The sequence below is a fragment of the Fundulus heteroclitus genome, unplaced genomic scaffold (assembly GCF_011125445.2).
Source record: "Fundulus heteroclitus isolate FHET01 unplaced genomic scaffold, MU-UCD_Fhet_4.1 scaffold_689, whole genome shotgun sequence".
Lineage (NCBI taxonomy): Eukaryota > Metazoa > Chordata > Actinopteri > Cyprinodontiformes > Fundulidae > Fundulus > Fundulus heteroclitus.
This window is the reverse complement of record NW_023397131.1, coordinates 34,549-58,364: the sequence shown is the minus strand read 5'-3', so window position 1 is coordinate 58,364 and position 23,816 is coordinate 34,549. Positions and strand designations below refer to the sequence as shown.

Below are 23,816 nucleotides of genomic sequence, written 5' to 3'. Positions count from 1 at the left end.
GTGTCTGCAAACAATGTACATCTCAACGCTAAAAACATGTGATGTCCCTACGAGACTGAAAACAAATCATACGTGGAAAACCCTGTAAAGTATCGATTTAACCATACGGTGTGAGCTATAGGTAAAATAACGAGCAGATAAACACGGAGGGCACAAATTACAGAATTCATTTTACAAAACAAAGAAGATGAAGGGTCGATGAAACAACAGGAGGAAAAAAACAGACAAATCAAGGACAAATTTAATACTTAGTGAAATATAAAATAATAGTTAATAAGCAAATTAAAAAACAACAGCAATTTCATTCACCCATGGATACAAAGCAACAACAAAACATCCATAATGCTCACTCATCGCTATTGCTGTCTTACCTAATATCAAACCTAAGTTCATGATTTCCCGGAATGAACAAGCTCAAAGTGTTTTGTACATGAATGCCTGTGTGCTCTTCCTCCTTTCTGAAACCCTACAGTATCTGCAAGTCGAGGCACTTGGAAAGAACATGATTGTACTTTATGTAGCGTTTTACGTGCGTCTATTCGCGTGCCCGTACGTGAAACGGCGTCCAAAAAAGAGCTGCGGCTGAAACCTCGCACGCTCAGAGACTGGATCGGACCGGCTTGGTCTTCCCCCAAACTCTTCTAGTTAGCGTAATCTCTTTCTGCTCGTCGCTCAACAACTGTGAGGGCGTTAAAAAAAAAAAAAAAAAAAAAAGCAGGTCCCGGCACCCTGGGTCTGACGCTCAGCGGGAGATAAGCCGGCCCCCGTGTTCCCTGGCACTCGCTCAAAAGCGGTGCGGCGCACGCATGTGGGCCTGGCAGGACGACGGAGGAGGCTGAGAAAAAAAAAACGTACTGTAAAAACTGCTGTTGTCTGATTTTTCCAGAAGTGACCTAGTCTGCCGTGGTTAAGCTGGATTTTCCCAGGTTAAAGAAAAAAAAATAAAAATTCAAAAATAAGCAGAAAGGACGGATGAGCATCTTTTAGAGAATTATGAGCGTTCCCTTAAAAATACAACCACAAAACGTTTAGTAAAAATCTTTTTAACTTATCAGTTGAATTACATGTACAACTATCACTGCTACATTTGATTTAAAGGGAGAAAAAAAAATACATGGATATTCACAGTCAAACATTTTTTTTTTAGTGAGGTTTAGGCTCAGTCTTCCAAACGACAGAAACCTTGCACACACACCACTTGTTCACAAAACGTCATCCTTGATCCCTGGTTCCACATTAACACAATATTCTATGTTGTTCAACGCAGCCACGAATGGTCCCTCTGCTTCCGCGGTCTGGAGGCTGTTTAAGGCAGGCTGGTGATGTCCCGTTTCGGAGGGGGTCCGTCTGGCTTGCAGGGGCTGCTGTTGGCTTTATCTTCGAAAAGCAGAACTCTGAGAAGGGGAAGAGAAAAGAAAAAAAAACAAGTATGAAACAATCAGAAAGTAGCACATAAAAAAAGTTAGTTTGTACTGTAACTCTTAGAGAGGCATCAGAAATGATGAGACTTGTGAAAAAAAGGGTCCAGGGCTGATTACTGGTAGCCTGACTCTCGCCAGATGGATGTAGTTCTGCTTAGCTCCACACATCTGTCTGGAATCGCTGCCCATTGGGAGGGATTTCAATACCACATCAAATGGACGAGCCAATCAGGATCCATACCCCCACTCCCCCACTTTGAGCTGCGGGATGTCTATGGGGTTTGTTGCACGTACAGGACATTTTCCGTCGGATGCTAAAACCTTCTGATCGCGTCAGACCTTTGATCTCTCCGGGGTTTTCACACTCACTCCACAAGTCAAAATGTCTGAGGTCTAAACGATGCAAACCTCCTCCAAAATGCTGACTATTAATGTTCTAACCATAGACACCGGCTATGATAAGGTTTTAGTATTAAGTGAAATAAACGTGGGGTTGTCCTAATTTATTGTTCTACCATTTAAAAAAAATTACATTTAACAGAAAATCTGATATATTACTTTCATATTACTTACATCTTTCAATGGGTGTTCTCGTTTCTTTCAAATTATGTTCTGTGTTTAATCATTGCATATTGTATATCATTGATTTTCCTTTACAGTTAAGTATTTTCATGATTTCTAAGTTGTAATAAAAATGCTCCAAAATAATCCTCATGTATAGTTGAATTGTATATTATTCTCTAAAACTTTGTTAGATATGTTGTGGATCGGATTTCTGTTTGAACCACTTGACTTCTTGATAAAACCAAATTAACAACCTCTGAGTGGTGAGCTATAATTATTGGACTCGTATAATCATGTTTACTCACAGAAAAGTATGAGTTGACCTGAGAAAGTTATTTTAAATAAATTGTGGATAGAAAAAAAGTGAGAAGTGTGAATTGATGCATTGTCAGTAGGAACAGCAAACCAGACTTTCACTCAGTTCTTTCGGAAAACGTCTTTGTCAATTCTGGCGGCTCATTGAGCAACCAGTAGTTGGTGCGCTGCTGTTTTTAAGGACATGAAGGCCCATCCTCCTAGGCACATTCTGTTTTTAAAGGACATTCTCCCCGTCCTTAAAAACAGCAGTGCACCAACTACTCAAGTGCGAGCCACCAGAATTGACAAAGACTCCTGGATAGGTATTGAAACGTTTTCAGAAAGAACTGAGCGAAAGTCCGGTTGCCTCCGATTTAAGCCTGTTTGCTGTTGTGATGACCCGGATAACTGAGTTTGCACAGGTAAGTCAGTAGGAAACGTCCTCCAGCAGATCGCTCCTTTCCCTGCATAAAAATGTTGAGTATGAATCAACAAAAACTATGAAAGTTTCATGGAAATCAACCAGCAGCTGTTCACAAAGCAAATTATACAAACACAGAATAAAGCTAACATGTTCTAAAGGAAAGAAAAAGTCCAACTAATTTTTTTCAGTGTAAACTGCAAGACAGTAAGATGAAGTCCAAAAACAGTATTTCTTTTTCTCAGACGTCTTTATACTTATCCAAGTCTGGAAAATTCTAAAAAGCATTTCCTTTCTTTTACAGATTGCAAACCAAGGAAATAATAATAAGTTAACTAACCTGCAGACCAAAAATGTTTCCATGACTATCGTTTAACAGCATACCACATTTCTTAATCTTCCTGCTGCACAAACTAATAAATTAATCAACAGGAGCAAAGAAATTCCAAACTCCACGATCAAATCAACGTAAGTCTAAAATGTATTTCATAGAAATCGACAAATCCGATTGGGATAAAGGGGTTAATAAGTGAAATTAATAGAGGGAAACCCAGAGTAACAAAGGGATAGTAGTTTACACCCTACATAACACAGAAAGGGATCTGAAGCGAGCTATTTAGAGCGAATTGTCTTTAATTTCCTTTTTTGGAAAACTCTGCAAAGCCCTGCTAATCCCATAAGGACCAATGATCCGAACGGGTAAAGCGAGACGACTTTCACTTCTATCTGTGTCGTCTCTCTCCTCTCGCTGATAACATCGCTGCTCTCCAGCACAGCACGATGCCAAAACAGTCGCGCAAACTCGGCACAGTGTACAAGCAACCCGGAGCTAACGAAAATACCACCATAATCGCTCGCCGCCATCATTCAGATCCTGGATTACCAAGCCACAGTGACTCGCTGGCCTTTTCCCTGATGGTAACGGAGCCCTATTGTGGAGCCTGCCCTCAATTGTATTCCTCTAATGGGAACTAAATCAATTGATGTTCTGCCAAATGCTCTGAAGAAAAAAAAACTACTGCTATAGATTTGTAGTTTTGGCTTCTCCCTCCCATTTCCTCCCTGCAAAGATTAAAACAACACGACGAAAGAAAAGCTTTGTAAACCATCCCTCTTATCAGCAGCTCCAGCGGAGCGCAGGCTGCTTAAAAGGGCACGCATTAAAAATGACCACACACAGCATGCCAAACAGCGCATATAACGTTTTTCTGCTAAAATTACCCCTATGGGAGCTCAGATTTCACCTGCTATTAATTGGGCCACTCTGCTATTTTAAATGTTTTCGCTAGCTTACCATTCGCCGTTTAGAGACGGCACAAACAAATGGGCTTCCTGGAAAGCAGAGCTTATCTCTGTAGAATGTAAATAAGCGGAAAATAAAAGCAGGAGGAAATGAGACTTTTATAAATAGCATGCTGCTGGATTATTGGGTGGGTGAGTGGGGGGCAAAACAAAAAAAAACTTTGAAGGCAAAGCAGAAAAAGTTGTGCATTCTGATAGATGTTTTTGGGATTATGAGATTAGTCGGGGGGTCTGGGCTCTAGTCAGCTTACTGACCGTTCTGGCTCTGGTTCTGTGAGGCTGACCCAGCACACAGCTGCACTAAAAGGCTAACAGCTGCTTTAATAACTCATTTTAAAACAGACAAAAAAAAAAAAAAAAAAGGGGGGGGGGCATCAGATTTTCCCCCTCAGCTTTTATATGCTGGTCAGCGGTTAATCAGCCTAGACTCAGTTACATAAGCCCCTAATCACAGCTAAAGCTAAGGGTGTCGACTACGGATAGGCTTTCCAAATGGGTTTTGTTGCTATGGCGACCAAAGGCAAGTGGGTAGTGACATCACTATCCGTCATGGCGGCCGCCCCCCCCCCCCCCCCAGCAGACAGCTGAAGCTGGTTTTTGTCTACACCGGCCTTGTTCTCTGACTTAAAGACACGGTTCATCAGGGTGATTCACAGCCTGCAGGCGGACGCAAATCATTTCTCTCCTCGCGACTCGTTCACATCTTTACTTACAGCTTGAGCACAGCGGAGCGCTTTCCCAGCATCATCTTGACGAAGTCCCTGTAGTTGATGGTGTTGCTGCTGCCGCCGGTCACTTCCACAATCATCTTTTTCAGCTCCAGGTGGGTCTTCGGCACCCCCAGCTTCTCCATCATTCGCTTCAGCCCCATCATATCTGAGAGGAGGCGCAGGAAACACAGACATCAGCTTAATACGTTTTCTTTATGAACTTTAAGATGCTACTCAGATATTAGTGTTATCTCAATTACAGAAATGGGTGGTACTTCTTTTCACACTGATGAGTATTCTGCCACTGGACAAACTTCTCCAGATTGCTGAATTTATTTGCCTTGCAAGCGAGGGAAAAATGTTGCAGCACGGCTTTAGCTAGTTTGGCAGGAAGTGTGCAGCAACAGATAGGGGAGGGGCAATGTTGCCTTACTTATTTGTAAGGCAAAATACAAAAAAAAACAAAAGTGTGGTCAATGCCAAGACTTACTGACACAAAGGAACACTTTGAATTCCACACCTTTGATCCCAGTATACATGCCACACAGGACAGAGGCACATCAATAGCAGCACACGCTTCAAAAAGGCGTGGCAGGTCTTGATGCGGAACAAAACCCTCTTACCTTCCTCAGATGTAGACCCATGTAACACGCATTTCTCAATATGGCAGCACACTTGGCCGGATAGGTAACATTTAGACAGCAGCTTTAGCTTTACTCTCCGTAAGCATGCCACTTGTACAGAAATGTCACACAAACAGCTTTTAAGGAACAGGAACTTTTTTTTGACTGGTTGGCCATTGCTGGGATTTTTAAATCAAATTGTCCTGCCCTAGATATGGAATTATAGATAAATATGTCTCAAAACTTCAATCAAGGAATAGATGCTTATTGCTCTACAAAGTATCACTACACCATTTGTGCTTCCACAATCAGGTCACTTACAGTAGGGGACTGCTGCAGAACAGTAAAGATTAAGTAAAGCGTGGCCATGGAAATTAGGTGGTACTAATTAGAGAGTCTAATCCTAAACCAAGAGCTGAAAGGCGTTTAGACTGTACTACCTGATGAGAAGTAATTTGAGATATCGAAAAAACAATAAAATGGCATAAACAATAAAATGGCATACAACTATGTAGGCAACACACTGCGTCAGGTCATTCTAGAGAAGCAGCTGATAGCCGGGGGACACAACGGGCCGTCCCGGCTCGGCTGCAGGCAGCTGCGGGCGACAGTCGTCCGCTCCAAAAATCTGGGTTTACTACAGCTGCGGGCGTCGACGGGAAGACCAAAAGTGAAATTAGAAACAGGATTTCGGGCTGCAAGTGCCTGACACCTGTTCACCTCAGATCTGCTGTGGGGCCGAATTAAGGAGGCTCACTTTACACCGAGGACGCAAACGTGACACATGACGCCTGTCTGGGGCCGGACAAAAAACACACACACACAGACATACACACACACACACCCGTAGTATTAATTACTGCTCCCTCTGTCAACATTGTACTTTGGCCAGCCATGCTGACAATTGTTATGCGAGGGCAGCAGGTGTTTTACTGCCGGGTGTTACTCACCGATCTCTCCTTCGTCGTTCAGGTCAAACTCAGCATATTTATCTGCAAAACAAAAAACACACAGAGGGGGATTATTACTTACTGTGGGAGTTCAATCCCAACCCACACCCCCCACCTCCCGTAGCACAAACAGCAATAACCCGGCTGACGTTTGACTCGTCAGCAAAACACGCTCTGTCCATTGGGGTGACACTGTTAAGACTCTGCTGACGGTGAACATCTCGAAGCGAGCGCGGAGAGCAGGTTACAATAACAGCAGAGGGCTCTGGGAGCACGCAAGGAGTAAATATGTGGCGCTGACGTCTGAAAGAGATTTAAAACAAAAGTTTGGAGAGGGCTGAAATGTCTGAGAGAGTTTTACCCAAACACATTCCCCATCCTGACTGCTGTCTGAAGAGTTTAATCGGATTCTTGCTTAGAAACAAGGCAGTCTTTATGTATCCTGTTAAATGATGACAGAGGGGAGACTGGAAGAGGAAGATTTTTCCACTTTTAAACAATACATTAACAAATCCTTGAAGCTTAATTTCCAAATCCACCGGGACCTGTGTCCTTTAACTTTTGCTGCGCTCCTGCATCGACACGCCAGAATAAAACGGGCTACATTTCATGGGTAATCCACAGCACTGTTAAATGCGTAAATCCTAACACGTCCGTTTACTGTAATTAATCTAAACGAACGTGTTAAAGTGGCAGCCCTAGTTTATTTACATACACAAGCATCTGTGATAAAATCCAATACATAAATACATTTCCTTTACACAAGCTGGCTGTGTGAAGCGCTCCCCCAAGTGAGCTGCTGACAGCCTTTACAGGGGGCCGCTTTCTCACATATATAACTGACTTTGTTTGGCTATGGGCCAAAAAGCTACAGAGAGCAGCAGAGTACAGACAACCAGCATATGGCAACCAGCCCCTCATGTCAATGACTGGCTGTTTGGAGCCCCGTCAAGTGATGAGAGCACCATTTAAGTAGAACGGCATCTCTGAGATTAACCCTTATAGATAAATATCCGTGCAGAGCCCCACCGTCTAAAACCCAGAGACATCGGGACAGGATGAGAAACCAAACAGCTGATGAGCTGATCCCACCTGGCCAGTGTAATGGAATCACATTCATTTCTAAAGGGCAATTTTAGAGATACTAATTATCCTAACATGAATATTCTTGGATTGTGGGAGGAAGCCAGAGTCATGCATGAGGAAAACAGGTAAACTTCATGCAGGACCACCCTGACTGGGATTCAACCCAGCAACCCTACAATCTGTTTCATTAAAGCCCAACATACATGTACAGGAGGCATTTTTGTACATCTGTAAGAGTTTTGAGAGAATTGTCTCAGAGTTTGCAAATTAACCAGTTATTGTCCCAATGTAAAGGCTGTCCACGTAAGAGAGCTTTGAGCAAACATTTGAACTATATTTGCGACACCTTAAAACATCCCATTTTACACCAAAGCGACTTGTTTTCAGATGCCAGAAACGGACATCTCTGTGTTTCTTCCTCGGCCTCCCTCCTTCCTCTTCTCTAGAAGACCCCTTTGGTCGGATTACTCTGGCTATTTCTGTCCCACAATAGATGCTCTGTGTGTGTGTTGGGAGAGAGGGAGAGAGAGAGAGAGAGAGGGGTTGCTGTGTTAACCGTGTGGCTCGTCCAGAAGAGGAACAGGACAATGGCCGCCCTGTTCAGAAACCCTCAGGAGGGGGCCTCCACGCACGCACAGACGACTTTTTTTGAGAGGACCACTTGTTGTAGCGCAGCCTGTTGATCATCTGCTGCCTCAGAGAAGGGCTCAAATGGACAAAACTCAAACCTGGAGTTATTGCTTCTTTCTAGAGTCCCAAAGCATCTCTTGGGACAAATTGACTAATTTGAAAGGCTGACTTTCCTTTTCCCCCCCTTTATTTGAACATTTTATGTAACTGAGGTTCTTTGATTCAATCTTGGCTGTATACTCCCAGGCATTTTTTTCTTCCCACTGTTACCTGAAGCGGGTTTCTATTTTATAGAGACTTGCTGATGAAATAGCTGAGGCGGACGTTACCACCACCCCCCAGATAATTTTGGCCTGCCGATGAAGAATGTTTCCCACGCCTTCAACTCGCTGGCAGACAATGAGGCACAAACCAGACGGGCGCTTCAATAGTCGCATCTTTTCATCCAAAACACGGTTTGGACTCCGATCTTCATGTCGCTGGGATGTTTGAGACTTCTTCCCTCATTTCCTTTGCCCTGTGATTACTGTAAGCAGTTGTTGTCACTGTCTGTGTGTAAAATGTAAACACAAGTCTGGATCCGGCGGAATAGAAAGTTGCATTTTTAGAGCTGTAAATCCCTGTCAAGTCAGAGTTTGGTACACACCTCTCAGTTGTACGACGCCGGTTTGGTTTGGTAGCCCTAAAGGGTATAGGTCCAAAACTAAAAAGGTATCCTCTCGAAAAAGAAGAAACAAAAAGTAGCAGTTTTTGAGCCCTCTGATCCAGCATATGCCTTTCACCCAATGACCGCTGGAGATGGGCACCAGCATCCCCCTGCTACCCTGCATGGATAACCGGACATAGATAATGGACGGATAGATGGATTCATTCTAGATAATTTGGGTTTAACGTCTAGTCAAATCGTTCATTTGACTGAAAACCTTCACTCAGATTGACAATACTAAATAAGTACTAAACACCAGCAACTTGTTCTTTCTAGGTCTCTCTTGAAAAGGAAAGCTTAAAACACAATGAGACGTCTACTTATGTGCAAACCGAGGACATAAAATGAAGGCCACTGTTTCAACAGTGGCCTTCATTTTATGTCCTCTATAGGGATGTGGGTTTGAGGTACTCCAACATCCTCCCCCGATCAAAAAAGATGCTCATTAGGTTAACTGGTTTCTATAAATTGCCGTTGGGTCTGAGTGCGTGCGTGCACAGCGTTTCTCTGTGCTGCCCTGTAATGGACTAGAGACCTGCTCAGGGTGTACCCACCAGAGATAAGATAAGCAGAGTTTATTGCCCATCGCCTTAATTCAGATGGAGAATTGTCTTTGACATCTGGCAAAACAAGCCCCCATAAAAACACACAGATTAAAAAAAAAAGAATAAAAAAAAACACAGCAGGGCTAAAAGCAACAGCTTCATGAACTCAGGATACTGAATTCATTAAAATTGTTGTACCGTTAAACTGACAACAGTGAACTAATCAATGTTTGTCTATTTAAAGCACTCCTTGTGTTCAGAACAAACACAGCAAGTGGGATAAATGATTTAAAACTAATTTTTTTTATATATATATATATATATATATATATCTAGATATATATATATATATAGATCTATATATCTAGATATATATATATATATATATATATATATATATATTATATATATCTATATATATATATATATATATATATCTATCTATATATATACACACACTTAGAGGAGGACTGCAGTGGATCTGTTGGCTCATTGTAAGCCTGAACTTCTAAATCCCACTGACTGCTGGAGACAAGGTAGCAGGTATAGTTAATAGATCCATGGATGTAAGGCATGTTCAATAAATGAATTTAAGAAACAGAAATGTCTGGATGTCTATCCAATATCTACTTGACCACATCAAATGTTTGAGAAAGCTCTGGTTCAACCTCCAAGTGTGGACTTAAAAACAAGCAGGTGGATATTCCAGCCACTGTTTATCATTACTAACAGTCATCCTTGCATTGCTTTGGTGTGGAGAAACTTGGCTGAATCCCCATCTGCTCTCTCTCACAGGACTGAACTAAAAAAAAAAAAAAAAAAAAAAAAAGCAATAAAAGCCATGCGTAGATCCTCTTCTGGATGAGCGTGGCGCCACGTTCCTACAAATGCCCACAAATGAATTCAGTTTAATGCAGAAAAGGGCAATTGTTTTGTTATACAAAGAAACTCGCCATGTCATTAAACCGATTAAATGTTCTACAAAACAACACCAACGATTAAGCATGACGACCATGAGAAAGTCAACGCAGATTTGACGTATAGAAGGCTGCTTGAAAGAGGCAAAGAGCTGAACGGATGCCATGTTATTGGTGGTTAATCGCTGTCGGGCTGCTGACTTGTGGGTCACTGGGACAGTATGGAAAAGAGGAGGAAGGGAAAAAAAATAAAAAACAGCAATCTCCCAGAGCCTGAGTGCTGTTTATATATCACTGCCCCATTTCCTCCAGCAGGCCTACGCTCTAAGTAGGACACTGTAGCATGTCCCCCCAATTCCAGAACTTATTAGAATAAATGGCCATATGTCACTCTGTTATGAGGATTATAAACAGAACCCGCACTGAGCAAAGGAAAGGGGGGGGGGTGACCAGACGAATCATCAGCAAACGCGTGTAGTGGGGGAATGGGATGGTGCTTGCGAATCTTGCAACTTTGTTCTTGTAATTAGCTGGCAGCAACGTTTTCTCTGTTCCCAGAAGCTGAGCGTTTGTTGTTTCAATGTTGCGAACTTTGCTGAGCAAACGGAGGAACGCCCCGCCACATTCCTCTCGGGCCACTGAGGACTTGGCCCTGCACATTGTTGGGGGTGAAATCACAGCAGTCCGTCTTTCCCACAGAGAAAAGTTGGGGAAGATTCTCAGTCATCCAGGTCATGATCAATCAAAAAAAAAAAAAAAAGGGGGAGTTAGAAAAACAAAAGCAACTGAACTTCTATTCTGAAGCTGAAGATGTTTCGCTTTTCAATTCAAAACATCTATCCTATTGTTTCACAGAGAAAAGCAAACATGCTGACGGCTTAAGGGAAGATGCAACTGGTAGTTGCTGGAGCAGCTGATGGGGAGAACTGCATTTACTCACTTTTTAAGCTTTCCAGTTTCTCAGCCAGGCCTTCTTCGTCCCTGTATTTCTGGTCTTCCAGGTATTCCTGAGGAAGATCAAGAGAGGTGATGAAACTGAAGGTGATTGGGAAAACCACAGAGAAACAGGGCTATGGCGAAACCTAAACTCTCTAGCCCAGCTTTGATACCGTTCTCAACGTTTCGTGACCTAGCCGCGGCATTACGCAACCTACAGATCGCACTGATCTGACTGCATCTTATCTGACGGGGCTCGTCTTCCAGGCTCGTCGCCGCTTAATTACCGGGGCGCCTCGTGAGGGAGGAGGAGAGCCTCCGTGGAGCTGTTCTGATAAAAGCTGTAACGCTGCAGTGCGCTGTGTGGGAGTCGTCCACTACCTCAAAGACAGAGCGAGTCTGTTCGCCGTGCTGACCTCTGTGGGGACTGTGCAGCGTGCGATCGTGAGAGGATAACCGTCACAGCTGGATGTTCATCAGAGCAGCCCCACTCAGCTGACTGCAGACTGCACACAGGAATCTCCTCCCACAGGCACGGGGCATGCGGGCACATCCGAACAAGCGCGGCGTCTGTACATCAAACCATGAAATCACCCGCCCGCAAACAATGCGTCGCGTGCATCAAAGCTAAATGTTGTCTGCAGATGCTCGCTGGTGTTTCTCGGTATAGATGTGAATCGCTCTCAGACTAGACGGAGGCCTCAAGATCAAGCCTCATTTGCGCCGAACCTGAAAATGCTAGACTGACAATGCTTTGAAATCCATGTCAGTGAGTAATGCTTATATAGAGATATAAAAAAATCCTCTGTCTGAATTCTTTTACAATTACATAAATGCCTCTTTTGCTGTCAGTGTCCCAGTTGGGTCTAGAACGGTTAACTTCGTACAGCACATGCAGTCCAACAGATAAATGCAGGTATCTATGATGCAATTTGACTAAATTAGGCATAAACAGCACGGCTGGACGATATTGGTAAAAATCAAAAACTGCGATATATTTCAGCCATAACTGCAATTTATTTTTTTTACTTTTCTCTGCATTAAGCACAAGCAACACAACTGGCCTGTAGATTAAAGGTGTTTGCAAACAAGGACCATTTAAAAACAAGACATTTTACTGTTTTTATTAACCAGAATATTTTTATTCAAGTGAATAGCTTGTTGAGTTGGACGTCAATCCTTGTTGAACATAAAGTGCGACCAACAAACAAGTCTATGTATTAAACAGGTTGACCGGTACTTAATGCTATGGTGAGATTCCTGATATTAATGGTAAAAAAAAAGTATGATTATGTAAACTCTAAAACAAATAGGCAAACCCACTTTAGAACATATCACTAACACCTAAAGGACGTGTCTTATCCATTAATTGTTACATAGCCGAAAATTGCAGACCTCTGCGATTTGGAAATTGTGTCTCTTAAAATTGCAGTTATATTGCAAATGCGATTAATTGTCCAGCCCTAAGAAACAGCTTGGACCACTAGACACGCTTTCAATCCCTGGTAGGTGTTGAATACAGGCGTTAGTGGCACATGCATGTCCTGTAATCTGGTTTGAGGTGAATTTGCAACCATAATCCAGAAGTGGTTGAATCACGGCGTGAGTTTTCCCCATCAAGTAGTGGTGGTTCAGTGGTTAGAGCAGCGTGCTTATGTTCTAGGAAGGCTGCCAGTAAACGGTTCGAATCCCCCGTGACCCTGAGCATGACCCTTAACCCCAGACTGCTCCCTGAGGCTGATGGGTTCAATGCAGAAGACAAATTGTGTTGGAATATACGATTGCAATGAGAAGCACATAAAGTATTTATATATAAGATTGGGATGTAAACCAGACCAAAAGACAAGAATAAATAAAAATGCTGTTGTAAGAACCAAAATATCTTTCGGTGACAAAAAAGAAAACATAAGAATTTAAACATCCAATGAGTTTGATTGATAGACTCAAATCCCATTTCTTCCCTGGACTGCATAGGAGCTGTGCACTGTTTTACCACCGTCTTCCCTCTACTCTGAGCTGCTTTTACTACAACGGCTCCCTTTCTGTCAGTTCAGGTTGAGCTGAACTAAATCTCACACAGCCTGTGGGCCGCATCCCAAAAAAACAAACAAAAGGCATGCCCTGGTCTTGGGTAACATTTGAGAAAACCTGTAAGGTTGGTGCGCTCCCACCACCATGAAGACATCAACCGAGAAGCAGAATTGTTTCCCCCCACAACAACCTATTTTCACTGTCTAATATGCTTTGATTGAAAGTGCAAATGCAACAATATGCACCTGTTCACTTTCAATAAAATAGATGTCAAAAATAGCAAACTGTTCTACACCTGAAACGTAAAGACCCTTTTTCCAACCCAGACGGGTCAGGGAGAAGTTTAAAGCGAGGCGAGGTTATAAAACAATAAAAAAAAAAAAAAAAAATCCCCAGCTCTGAACGCGTCTCCGAGCACCTGGGAACCAACCTGCCACAAATTTAAACGCGCCCCACATCTGCAAACCCGGCGGCCCACCTAAACGGACAGGGCGGGCACGGAGAGGACACCCGCATAGATCCATTGCTAGAAGGTGGGAGAATCTGTCAGAATGACCATCAAGCTTTATGCTAGGGTGGCTAGAAGAGAGCCAGGAGTGAAAGGAAACTATAAGAAGCCCCTTTTGTGGTTTTATCATGTAGGGGGGCACAGTAGAATGAGCCCTGGTCAAATGAGACAAATGTTATATGTATGGCAGGAAAAAAAAACAACATGCTCCTAAACACACCATCTACCTATGGTCTTTTGTCTCTCCAAAGAACGATAGAAAAGGTTCGTTAAGCAAAGTAAGCAGAGGCAACCTTTTGGATTTTAATAGCCAGCAAAAAAAAAAAAAAAAAAACTAAAAGCCATTCTTTTGTTCCCGACAATAGACTGGTCTGCGTTGGTCTATTACACAAAGATACTAAACCACCGAAGTGTTTGTGGTTGAGGCCAGAAGGCTGAACGGGACGCAGAAACCGCGATTCACGCACAGTCGTCCTCTCGCCTCTCATTCCTCTGACGGACTAAGCAGAGCACGTTACCTTTAGGAAACGGGAACAGGGGAGCGTCACGCGCCAAGACGTAACGAGCTGCCGCGAGCGACCTGCTTTCCGCGCGGATGCTGCGGCGGTGAGCTGATGGCAGGCCGGGGGAAGCGCGCAGATTACAGGCGAGAGAGAGAGAGAGAGAGAGAGAGAGGGGGGCGGATACGTGCCGGGGAAGAGGCCCCGGTGCCAAACAAAGAGTCCACCTGTTCTGAAGGAGGGAGACGGCGCGGCAGATCGATGCCGTCGGGTCAGAGGGGAACCAGTCCCCAGAGACAGTCGCGTGCGAAGGTATGCGGGGCCATGATTCAACAAGTGCCAGGAGATGACAGGGGAGGGATAAATCAATCAATGAAAGGAGTCACTGCCGCTGCAGCAGCGGTCAGCTTCACTCAGATATAAACTGCATTCAGCGGTCACAGCGACACCGAGGAGGAGGCGGATCTGCCGCGACTCCTCAGCCCGGCAGGCTGCACGGTCAAAAACAAGGCCAATGCCAAGTCAAGTGTACACGACCTCATTAACTCAGATGCTGTTAGAGAGGCTGGCAGAAACACCCCCCCCATACCTTATTTATTTCCTCCAGTTTCTGCCTCTGCTGCTCCTTCAACAGACCGAACGCTTTGCCACCTAAACAAACAAAAGAGAGAGAGAGAGAAACAAGGTTAAGGTTATTGCAATGATAAAGGAAGAATGCCGCCTCTGGTCTTGGACTGCAGCCAGTCGGCCTCCGACGCTTCATTGTAGAGACTCAAAGCATTTAGCTAGCGGCGGACGAAGCCTGAATAAATTCCTTTTGTCGTCGTTTCATTTGTTACCTTGCATGGTTTTATTTGAGGGCATCCTGGAATTTATCGGTGAGGCCTGGAGCCAGACGAAGGACTAAAATATCCGGGCCAGCAGGCTGCCGCAACTCTGCACAAGGGGTATTACTCCTATTTAAAGATCGAGCTCAATGGGCCACTCTGCACCGGCGTCAAGTGTGACGCGCTCAAAAACAATACATCCGGTCAGGCTTTTCAAAATAAACCTACAAAGGCGCAAACAAGTTTCGTTCAACTTTACAAGTGAACTTTTTGTCTGCTTAGGGCCCCAAGAGAGTCAAAATAAAAATAGCCAAATAAATCAAATCAAATCCCCTAAGGCCTTTTGACAAATGCACAATTTGTACATTTAATAAATATGATTACTTCTAAAAATAATAATTATTGTTTATCTAAAAAATAAAACCCTGATGGCTATATAAACATCATTATAATCTAAAGCTAACATAATATTTTTCCTGCTTGGTTATTATTCTGGATCAAAACAATAGATGCATAGCATAACAGTTTGTAATTAAATTACAGGTTAAAGGTCCTCTTTTAAAAATACTGCAACACCGACCACTCTAACAGCAAAAATGGAATTGGTATGTGGATGGGGGAAGGGGGTATCATGTAACCTCCCCCTTTCATCAAAGCATATAACAGCAAAATACAGCTGTCCACATCCTTTTTCAATATATTTGCAAAAAAAAATAAAAAAAAAAACAATAAAAAAAAATAGCATCGACTGATGATGCTTGAATGGAGAATACTTGGTTATCTGTGCAGAACCTGCCAAAGGCCGGGTGATTTAAGAAGTCAGTTGGTGTCTTGGACTTGTCAAGGTGCAAGTTTATTTTTCCATTATTATTTGTAACAGTAATGTGTCAGAAATAATTTAGCAAAACAACGGATGTGATCCTTCATTTATGTTTTCATTTTATGCAAATCAGTGTGTCAGACCATAAGGACTTCTTTTCTGATTGACATACTTTGTTATCAGCATTTTACAGGTAGCCCAGCTGTTTTTACTCCCCATATCTTACATGATGCAATCACCCAAACTGCAATTATTATGAGTCTGTTTATATTAGATGTGTAATAGACACACTTGGAACATAAATAATAACAAAAGTTATAGGAAAGACAATTGGCCCAAGGACTGAACCTTGTGGTACTCCACAAGTGACCCTAGTGTTTAAATAAGATGTATTATTGACACGAACAAACCAGAATCCATCAGACAGAGCAGACTTAGCTTTGTGTGAAAACCGGCTTGTGTATAAGCCGCATATGATTCTACTTTTGTGGGTCACCCACAACTATATATCAGACACATTACCAGAAATATTCTCTTTTAGCCTAATATTGCATTGGGACTACAACCAATCCTGACACGTCTCAACAGTAAATTGACACCCGATCCTTAATATACACGTTCCCACTTGTGTTTATGTAAACTTTTATTTTGAAGGCAAAGACGTCTAATTTCCGGTTCATTGTACCGTAGCCTGTTCTCAGGCTTGGAGTGATGCTGCAGGAGTAAACCAGGGCATCTTTAGCTGATCACGCTGGCGCTCGCCATCATGTGGAGCATGATGAAACTGCATAAATTAAGGGCGTCACCCATTCATAACAAAGATACATGAAACTGCTTCACAAAGAAGGCAGGCTTTAAAAAACAAACAAAAAACAAACAAAGAAGTTAACGCTTGGAAACTGTGTGAACCGGACAATTGTAATTTTTTCTTTATTTTCAACTAAAATAAGATTTTTAAAAAATATATACCGGAAATATAAAAAAAGACAATATTTCAGTTAAAGAATTGGAAGTATGACTCCACAATGGAGTCATGTAGACATAATGAAGTCATGCGAACATATCGCCATTCCATGTCAGGTGAGTCACCATACCTGCTCTTCTGGGGAAAAAAACCAAAGCTAAAAATACCGATGGGGGATGAGGGAGAAGGGGAGTGGGTGGATTGGGTTGGTTGGGGGGTAGGGGGTTGTGAAATGAAAGTTAGTTTGGAAAAAGAGTGAGATACAGGTTTTACAAGACGATGCAAAACTGAAACTAATTAAAGCTTCACCTTTTAACAGAATTATGCATTGGGATACTACAATGTTACAGAATGCACCACGTTGAAAAAGGAAGTATTTATGTAAAACTTTAAAGGAGTAAAGCGTCACACAGTGATCTTAGGGCGTTCATGTCATCGGCACTTAATCTTGAGCTCGTTAAGTTTAACACCTCACAAGGGAACACATGAGACTAAAGCACGCTACAGCAAATAAATTGTTATTGATGTGAAACGGGAAACCAATCTTCTAAGTTATGAGCAGTAATTCTACACAAGAATACAATATTACTCATTCCCAATCCCTTGCATTTAAGAATTAATTTCCATGACACCCACCCTCTCCAAAGTCAACAAAAATAAAAGAGGGATAAATTAGGAAGTCTTTTCGTTTTAAATTAGCTATGTGGTTAATAATGAAAAGCACAGTGCATGTAATGGGCCTCAACCACCCGGAGTAAACAATGTAGTGCTGGCATGTGGCCGAGAATACATTGTGTATATTCATGGCTACTTGCATTAAATCTAGTTGTTTCAGTCAATATTATGCTAAAATATATTCCCACATGACAGACCAATGTATGGATGGAAAGGCCAGCCTCAATATTTAAATTCCTAATTTATTATTATACATCTTGATAAATTTCACAAGAATCTTTCCATTCCTGAAAATTCCTATCATGTACCCTTAACTATTAAACAGAGGAAAGTTATTACAGTCCCCTACAAAATAGTCTTTATCCTGAACTTTTACATATTTTGTCATGTTTGCAGTGACAGACACACATAAAAAACAGCAACATACAAAAAAAATCCCTCAGGAATCTAACCTTTCACCAACATTTCACACCACTAACCAGGATTTTGAAGGCCCTTTCATAACCAAAGAACCTTTTATCCCATACATAGAGGATGTCCCTGTGCTTGTCTAAGCATGCAGTGCTTTAGACATTGAAGTGTTATGTAAAAAACCCCCCCAAAAAAACATTTTCAGTGGCTGTGAATACATTTCAAACCGTTTCTGTCTTAAAATAGATGACGTCTGTCATTTTGCTCTTTCGGAAGTCAGCACGGTTTCAAAGTGAGGCGTGAAAGCTCAGTTGTTGCCAATCTAACTTTGGTGGTGGGTCAGAAACAGCAGACAGGCAACTCCAGCCCTGATGTTTTTCTACTCTTTCCTTCCATACATACATATGTGGACTGAATTTACTATGCTAGCAGGAATTTAAGGAACGAGCCACTGTGATTAAGTTTTGGCAATGCTGTAGGGGGAGTTTTGAGATGTGAAAACTTCAGCTTTGGAGCTTGAATTCTTTTTTTTATTGTGACTTTTGTCACTGTGAGGTCTCAAGTGTGTTTGCTGGAATGCATTGTTCGTCCAAGTTAGTGAGGTGGGACTGCCCCCCATTTCTGAAACAAGCGATCAGTGGTTTGAGTTCTGTTTAGCGAAACTCTGCAATAATCTCGAGAGTTACAATACACATCAAAAAATCTTAAAAATATCCTTCCTTTCTTTAGGTATTGTTTCTAAATAAACTATATTGCCAAATGTTTGCTCTTAGCTACCATGGGACGCTGGCCCACCCATTGCATCTACTACAGCTTTAACTCTCCTTGGAAGGTGTTGTAAACAACATTTAGAAGTGTGTTTATAGAGATTTCCCCCCCAGTTTGTCCAGAGGCACATATGTGGGGTCAGACACTGATGCTGGATGGGGAGGGCCACTATAGTGTGCCGACTTCAGCCCAGTTCCACAGACTCATATTAGCCCCTCACCACACAGCTCCGCCCACTTGCCAGTGTTTCAGCAGCAGTTTTTTTTTTTTTCAGGGCCAGCCGGGTTACTCTGTCCCTGCTCAGTAGCAGGGTCAAATCAAGCTGACCCGAGGGGAGTTTTCAATGAACACGCTACTTGTCAGTGATTGGCTGAGGAGCAAGGAAAAATGGCAAGGTTTTCTTGGAGGAAGTCCAGAAAAACTGAAGAGCAAAATATAATTTTATTATCTAGAAACGATGAACCCCACCTGTAGGGGGAAAAAAAGAAAAGTAAAAGGACTTGATCAGCTTTCTATGTGCAGACACGTTGTATCAGATCTGTAGATTTACCGAGGCTTTCTCTCATTTTACACACGATGGATGGACGCTTCAGGGACAGAAGCGTTCATCCATCCATGTGGCAGCGGCTATCTGCTGAGGGAGTCAGCACAAAATCAAACGCATACAAATACTTTCATTGAGGTTAAAAATCTTTTAAGCTATTAACGTGTTCTTTTAAATCCCAACATGGCAGTACATTTTAACTCCATAACTGAAAACAACTGGGCGAAGCAACAGTCTGCTTTGGCAGAGGTGGCCTCTTTTTCACAAAGCAGAATTTAGAAATCCAGGATAAGAGATAAAGCTAGGCTTGAACTATTGTGATCAGGGGATCCTGGCTTTGTCTGTTTCCTGAATTCCGATCCAGCCTCAAGAGGTCCGACTGTGTCAAGCCAGGTTTAAGTAATTCAGGTACTGTATATGCCCACCCCCAGCTTTTTTCAGGAGACCATGCATGTGCCTTATTTCGAGCCAAACGAGCAACATCTTTTGATTGAGGCTTATAAGCAATTGAAGCACATAATACTCAAGAAAGGAAACACTGCCACCATTACAAAGGAACAGACATGCGTTTGGAGCTACTTATGTGGCAGACACAAATTTTTGCATGCTATCAGATTATGCCACTCTAGAGGGCGTTGTTTCGTAGATCCCTTCATAACTCCTGAAAGAAAATTGGAAGAGGGTTGAAACCTTTTCAGCAGACAGGCTTTGCAGAAACCATGTTTACCCTCCTGTCAGATTTTTGCTCTGGCATTAATCATTAACACAATCATTGCTTGCATTTAAAAACAATAAACATAGAATCTCAAACAAATTGAAAGCAGTTAATGGAGGATAGATCTACCTGACATAAAACAAAATCAAATATCAATTTATGATAAAATATATCAAAAACATCACATTCTTTCCCTTAACATTTGTCACGTCACTCATCCTTGTGATTTGTATATTTTCTGAATATTGAATTTCTAACCTGGCCAGCCAGATTGATAATGTGTAGCACTCTAGTTTGGTACATTATCAATCTGGGACTGCTCCATCTGAATCGTTTGGGCAAAGGAGGGAGTTAATGACGGTATAGATTACCATAATAGTGTTAATAAACAATAATAGTACTTGACTGAATGCCAATTTGTGTTAGTGGTATTTTAATGTAGGCTAATAAAAAAAAAATACACAGATAAGAAAACGGGTTCACTGACAAAATACTTTGGTTTTGATCGGCATGACGGCTGACTGAACAGATAAGCCACCGGGATTAACTAAGGCTGGCTGCACAGAATAAATAGCCATGGTCATTTATGTGCTACTGCTTTTGTGAAACTAAATCAAGTCCGTCTTAATCTGCTAGCTTGGTTTTGTGAAACAGCCCTCAGGTTTTATCCTGGTGGATTAGTCCTTAAAAATATCCAAGACAATCTTGCATACACAATTATACAAACATTATTTGTATTGTTTTCTTTGATTTATGTTTTATTTATAATGATGTATTTTTTTTTCACCGTTTACCATTTCTCACAGGCTTCTTTAAAGCGTCAATGTAGCAAACACGGCGTTGGGGGATGCCGGCTAAAGCCAGGCATATCTAGGCCGGTCGAAAACACCAACCGTGTGAAGATAAACCGAGAAGAGCGGAGCTGGGTAAGATAAACTAAGTAGGGTTGGTGGAACTGCAGCTTAATTCATCCCAAAGGTGTTCTGTTGGGTTGAGCTCAGGACTGAACACAGTGCTGCATGCCATTCAATTTCTTTTACACCAGAGTTGATGATTCACGTATTCAGGGACCTTGCTTTGTGCATAGATGCACAGTGCTGTTGAAGCACAAAGCGGCCTTCCACAAACTATCCCCACAAAGTTGGGTGCACATAATTGTCCAAAATGTCTCAGCATGCTGAAGCATCAGGCGCTCCTTTCAACAGAACTCCTGAATAATAGTCAGACACCACAGTCCCTTCTCAACCAAATTTAACACCGGACTTAATGTAGTCATGCAACTGCTGTTCATCTGGTTACTGCCAGATAGAGGCATGATTTGTGACTCCAAAGTACACATTTCCCCCTGTTTTAGGGTCAAGCGGTGGCCTACTCCCCACCACTGCATCCAACACTTTGCATTACTCTTAATGATGTTTGGCTTGGATGCTGCTGCGCAGCTGTGGAAATCCATTGCATGAAATGCTGCATGCACCATTCTTTAGTTAATCTGAAGTCAACATGAATTTTAGATATCTGTATCTACTGACATTGCAGAAAGTTGTTGACCTTTGTACATTATGTGCCTCAGTACTTGCTATTGTTTCCAATCTCTTCCACTTTGTTATAATACCACTATCTGTTGACTATGGACTATTTAGAAGTGAGGAAATTACAGATTCGACTTATAGCACATGTGACATCCTGTCACAAAATCTGTGTGCTCCTGAGAGTGAGTATTAGTAGAACCAGGCTCAATGCCCAGGGGGTTGATTCAAACCAATGTTGCAATGAAAATGGTTGGAAAACAAAAATCATATTATTTGGAGGGGAGCAAAAATTTGTTGCACTATGCAAGGGCCTTTTTGTCTGACATGGCTGAATAAAAGCCACTACAACAAACTGCCTACAGTAGCTACCTAAACAATAGCATCAGCCTGCATGTACTTGAATCTCAGGTTAAATCCAACTGTTCTTTGAAGGCTGCAGATGTTTGTTTAGTGAAAAAACGGCATCACAAACCAATGAACATGGTGGGTGGGTCAGGGAGGAAGATGGGGAGAAGTTTAAAACAGAGTCAGGTTATAAAACAACACGCAACCGTTGAACACACTGTAGATGTGCGACGCTAATAGGAAACCTGTAGGCATAATTGCAGCAAGGGAAGGTACATTTACATTCCTGCCGCACTTTTCAGATTTTATTCAAAAAAAGAAAAAAAATTTGGAACAAATTTGCATCAAAATTATGAGCTGCTACTATATTTGTCTATCCCAGAAGATCTGAATAGAATACACTGAACAATGTGTAGAAAGTTCCTATAAGACTGACTTTTACTATTTTGTCTCTTGCTTTTTTTCCTGTTTCCTTTAATTTTTTGGCACATTCTCCACAATCTGCTGCCTTAGCCGGGAACAAAGGTTTGATTGAAAATACAAGAAAAAGCTGCCAAAATCTTTGAAAGACATCCAGAATGGCTGGAGAACTGTCGACCATGATTAAATGGTCGTGGGTCGATAGTTTTGGATCACAAGGAATGTTGACTCCTTGGAGGTGAGGTATAAAGAAATTGGGGATTGACTTTCCATCTCTCCATCTACCCATCCATCTGTTTCTTTTTCCTATACATGCTTAACCGCTTTGAAGTGGTAAAGGGGTCCGTATTCCAGCAGTCAACGAGGAAGAATTCTGGGTGAAGACTGGATAGGTGACCCTGTGCACTCGGGAACTTGATATATGAAATCAGTGAGAACAAATCAATGCAATTGAAAACATCACCCTGAAAAGTTCATGTTCCTTCTTTCATTATTTTTTAATGCCTCACAGTCAAAGTGATCCATAAAAGGATCGATACTGTCCATAAATGTGAGATGCAGCCGTGTCAAAAGGACATATAATACAGAATTTACAGTACAAGCAGTGAGTACCGCAAAACTACAGGCAAACTGGAAATATAGTCTTTTATTAACTAAACAGGTAACATCATTTCATAAATGCAAAAAACGTTGGCTTGTCTTTTCATGCAGCTACTTTAAAGCCTTGTTCGAGAAACGTCTTTAGCTGCCTTTTCTTAAACAAACCTCATGCTTGTTAAAGTAAAACGGAGCTTGTGAAAGACTTTAGAGTGAGCTATGGGCCATTCTGCCATATTAGCCCATTCCCGCTAAGCTTGATTTGTACCACTCCTTCAAAGTTTCAAAGCACACTTGTTATTTTTACAGTGAAACAGTGAGAAGTGGCCCAGTTCCTCCAGATTCATTTGGTGATAGTGGGTTTTGTTTTAATAGTTCGAGACAAATCTTTCTCCCAACCATCTGCAAAAAGCCTTTTCTAAGTGAACACATCTAACAGCCAGCTGTTCAATGCATCTTTAAAGTCAGTTCAATTCTGAAGGTTGCAAAGGTCTCTGTTAGGTAGCAGCTCCATAAGGAGAAGATTGAATTTTTAGGTAGAGATGGGACTTTCCAGGGATGCTATAACCACAAACGTCAATGCATTTTATTTGGATTTTAATAAGCTAGATTGGCAAAAAGTATTTCCTAACTACTTTGAGCTGGAACATAAGGATACATGTTTTTCTTTTGCAAATTCGGCTGCCAGTATTTTTAGGTATGCTTCTACCAGCCATGCAGAATTTAAAATTTTGCATGTTTTCCAATGCATAATTGCTCATGTGCAGTCAGATTATATATGCTCAGCAATTTAGCAATTTACTAAATTGGATTAGGGTCTGGACTTTGGCTATGCCAATCCGAACACATGAAGTTACATATTTTTTAATTAGTCTAAATACTTCCTGTCGCAAGACTTCAAAGCTTCTATGTTAGGTTTTCCTCCTGTATTCACTGCATAGCTCCAGCTGTCGTTCCCTAAACTCGACAGTTTGCATGTTGGTGCTAAAGAAAACGATCGCCACTATCCTCAATTCAGAGTGATGTGTAGTGTCACTTTTCTGACACGCATAGC

General features: G+C 41.9%; 1 protein-coding gene across 1 annotated transcript; it reads right to left on the bottom strand.

Annotated features, from left to right (window-relative positions):
• Positions 1-1,292: 1,292 nt before the first annotated feature.
• Positions 1,293-15,141, bottom strand: LOC105928760 (allograft inflammatory factor 1-like). The gene is made up of 6 exons (XM_012866221.3): positions 14,987-15,141; positions 14,737-14,798; positions 11,113-11,179; positions 6,289-6,330; positions 4,719-4,881; positions 1,293-1,394 (listed from the first exon to the last, which is right to left on the bottom strand). The coding sequence occupies exons 1-6, from the start codon at positions 15,009-15,011 to the stop codon at positions 1,307-1,309; spliced, it is 447 nt and encodes a 148-aa protein (XP_012721675.1). The 5' UTR covers positions 15,012-15,141; the 3' UTR covers positions 1,293-1,306.
• Positions 15,142-23,816: the final 8,675 nt, after the last annotated feature.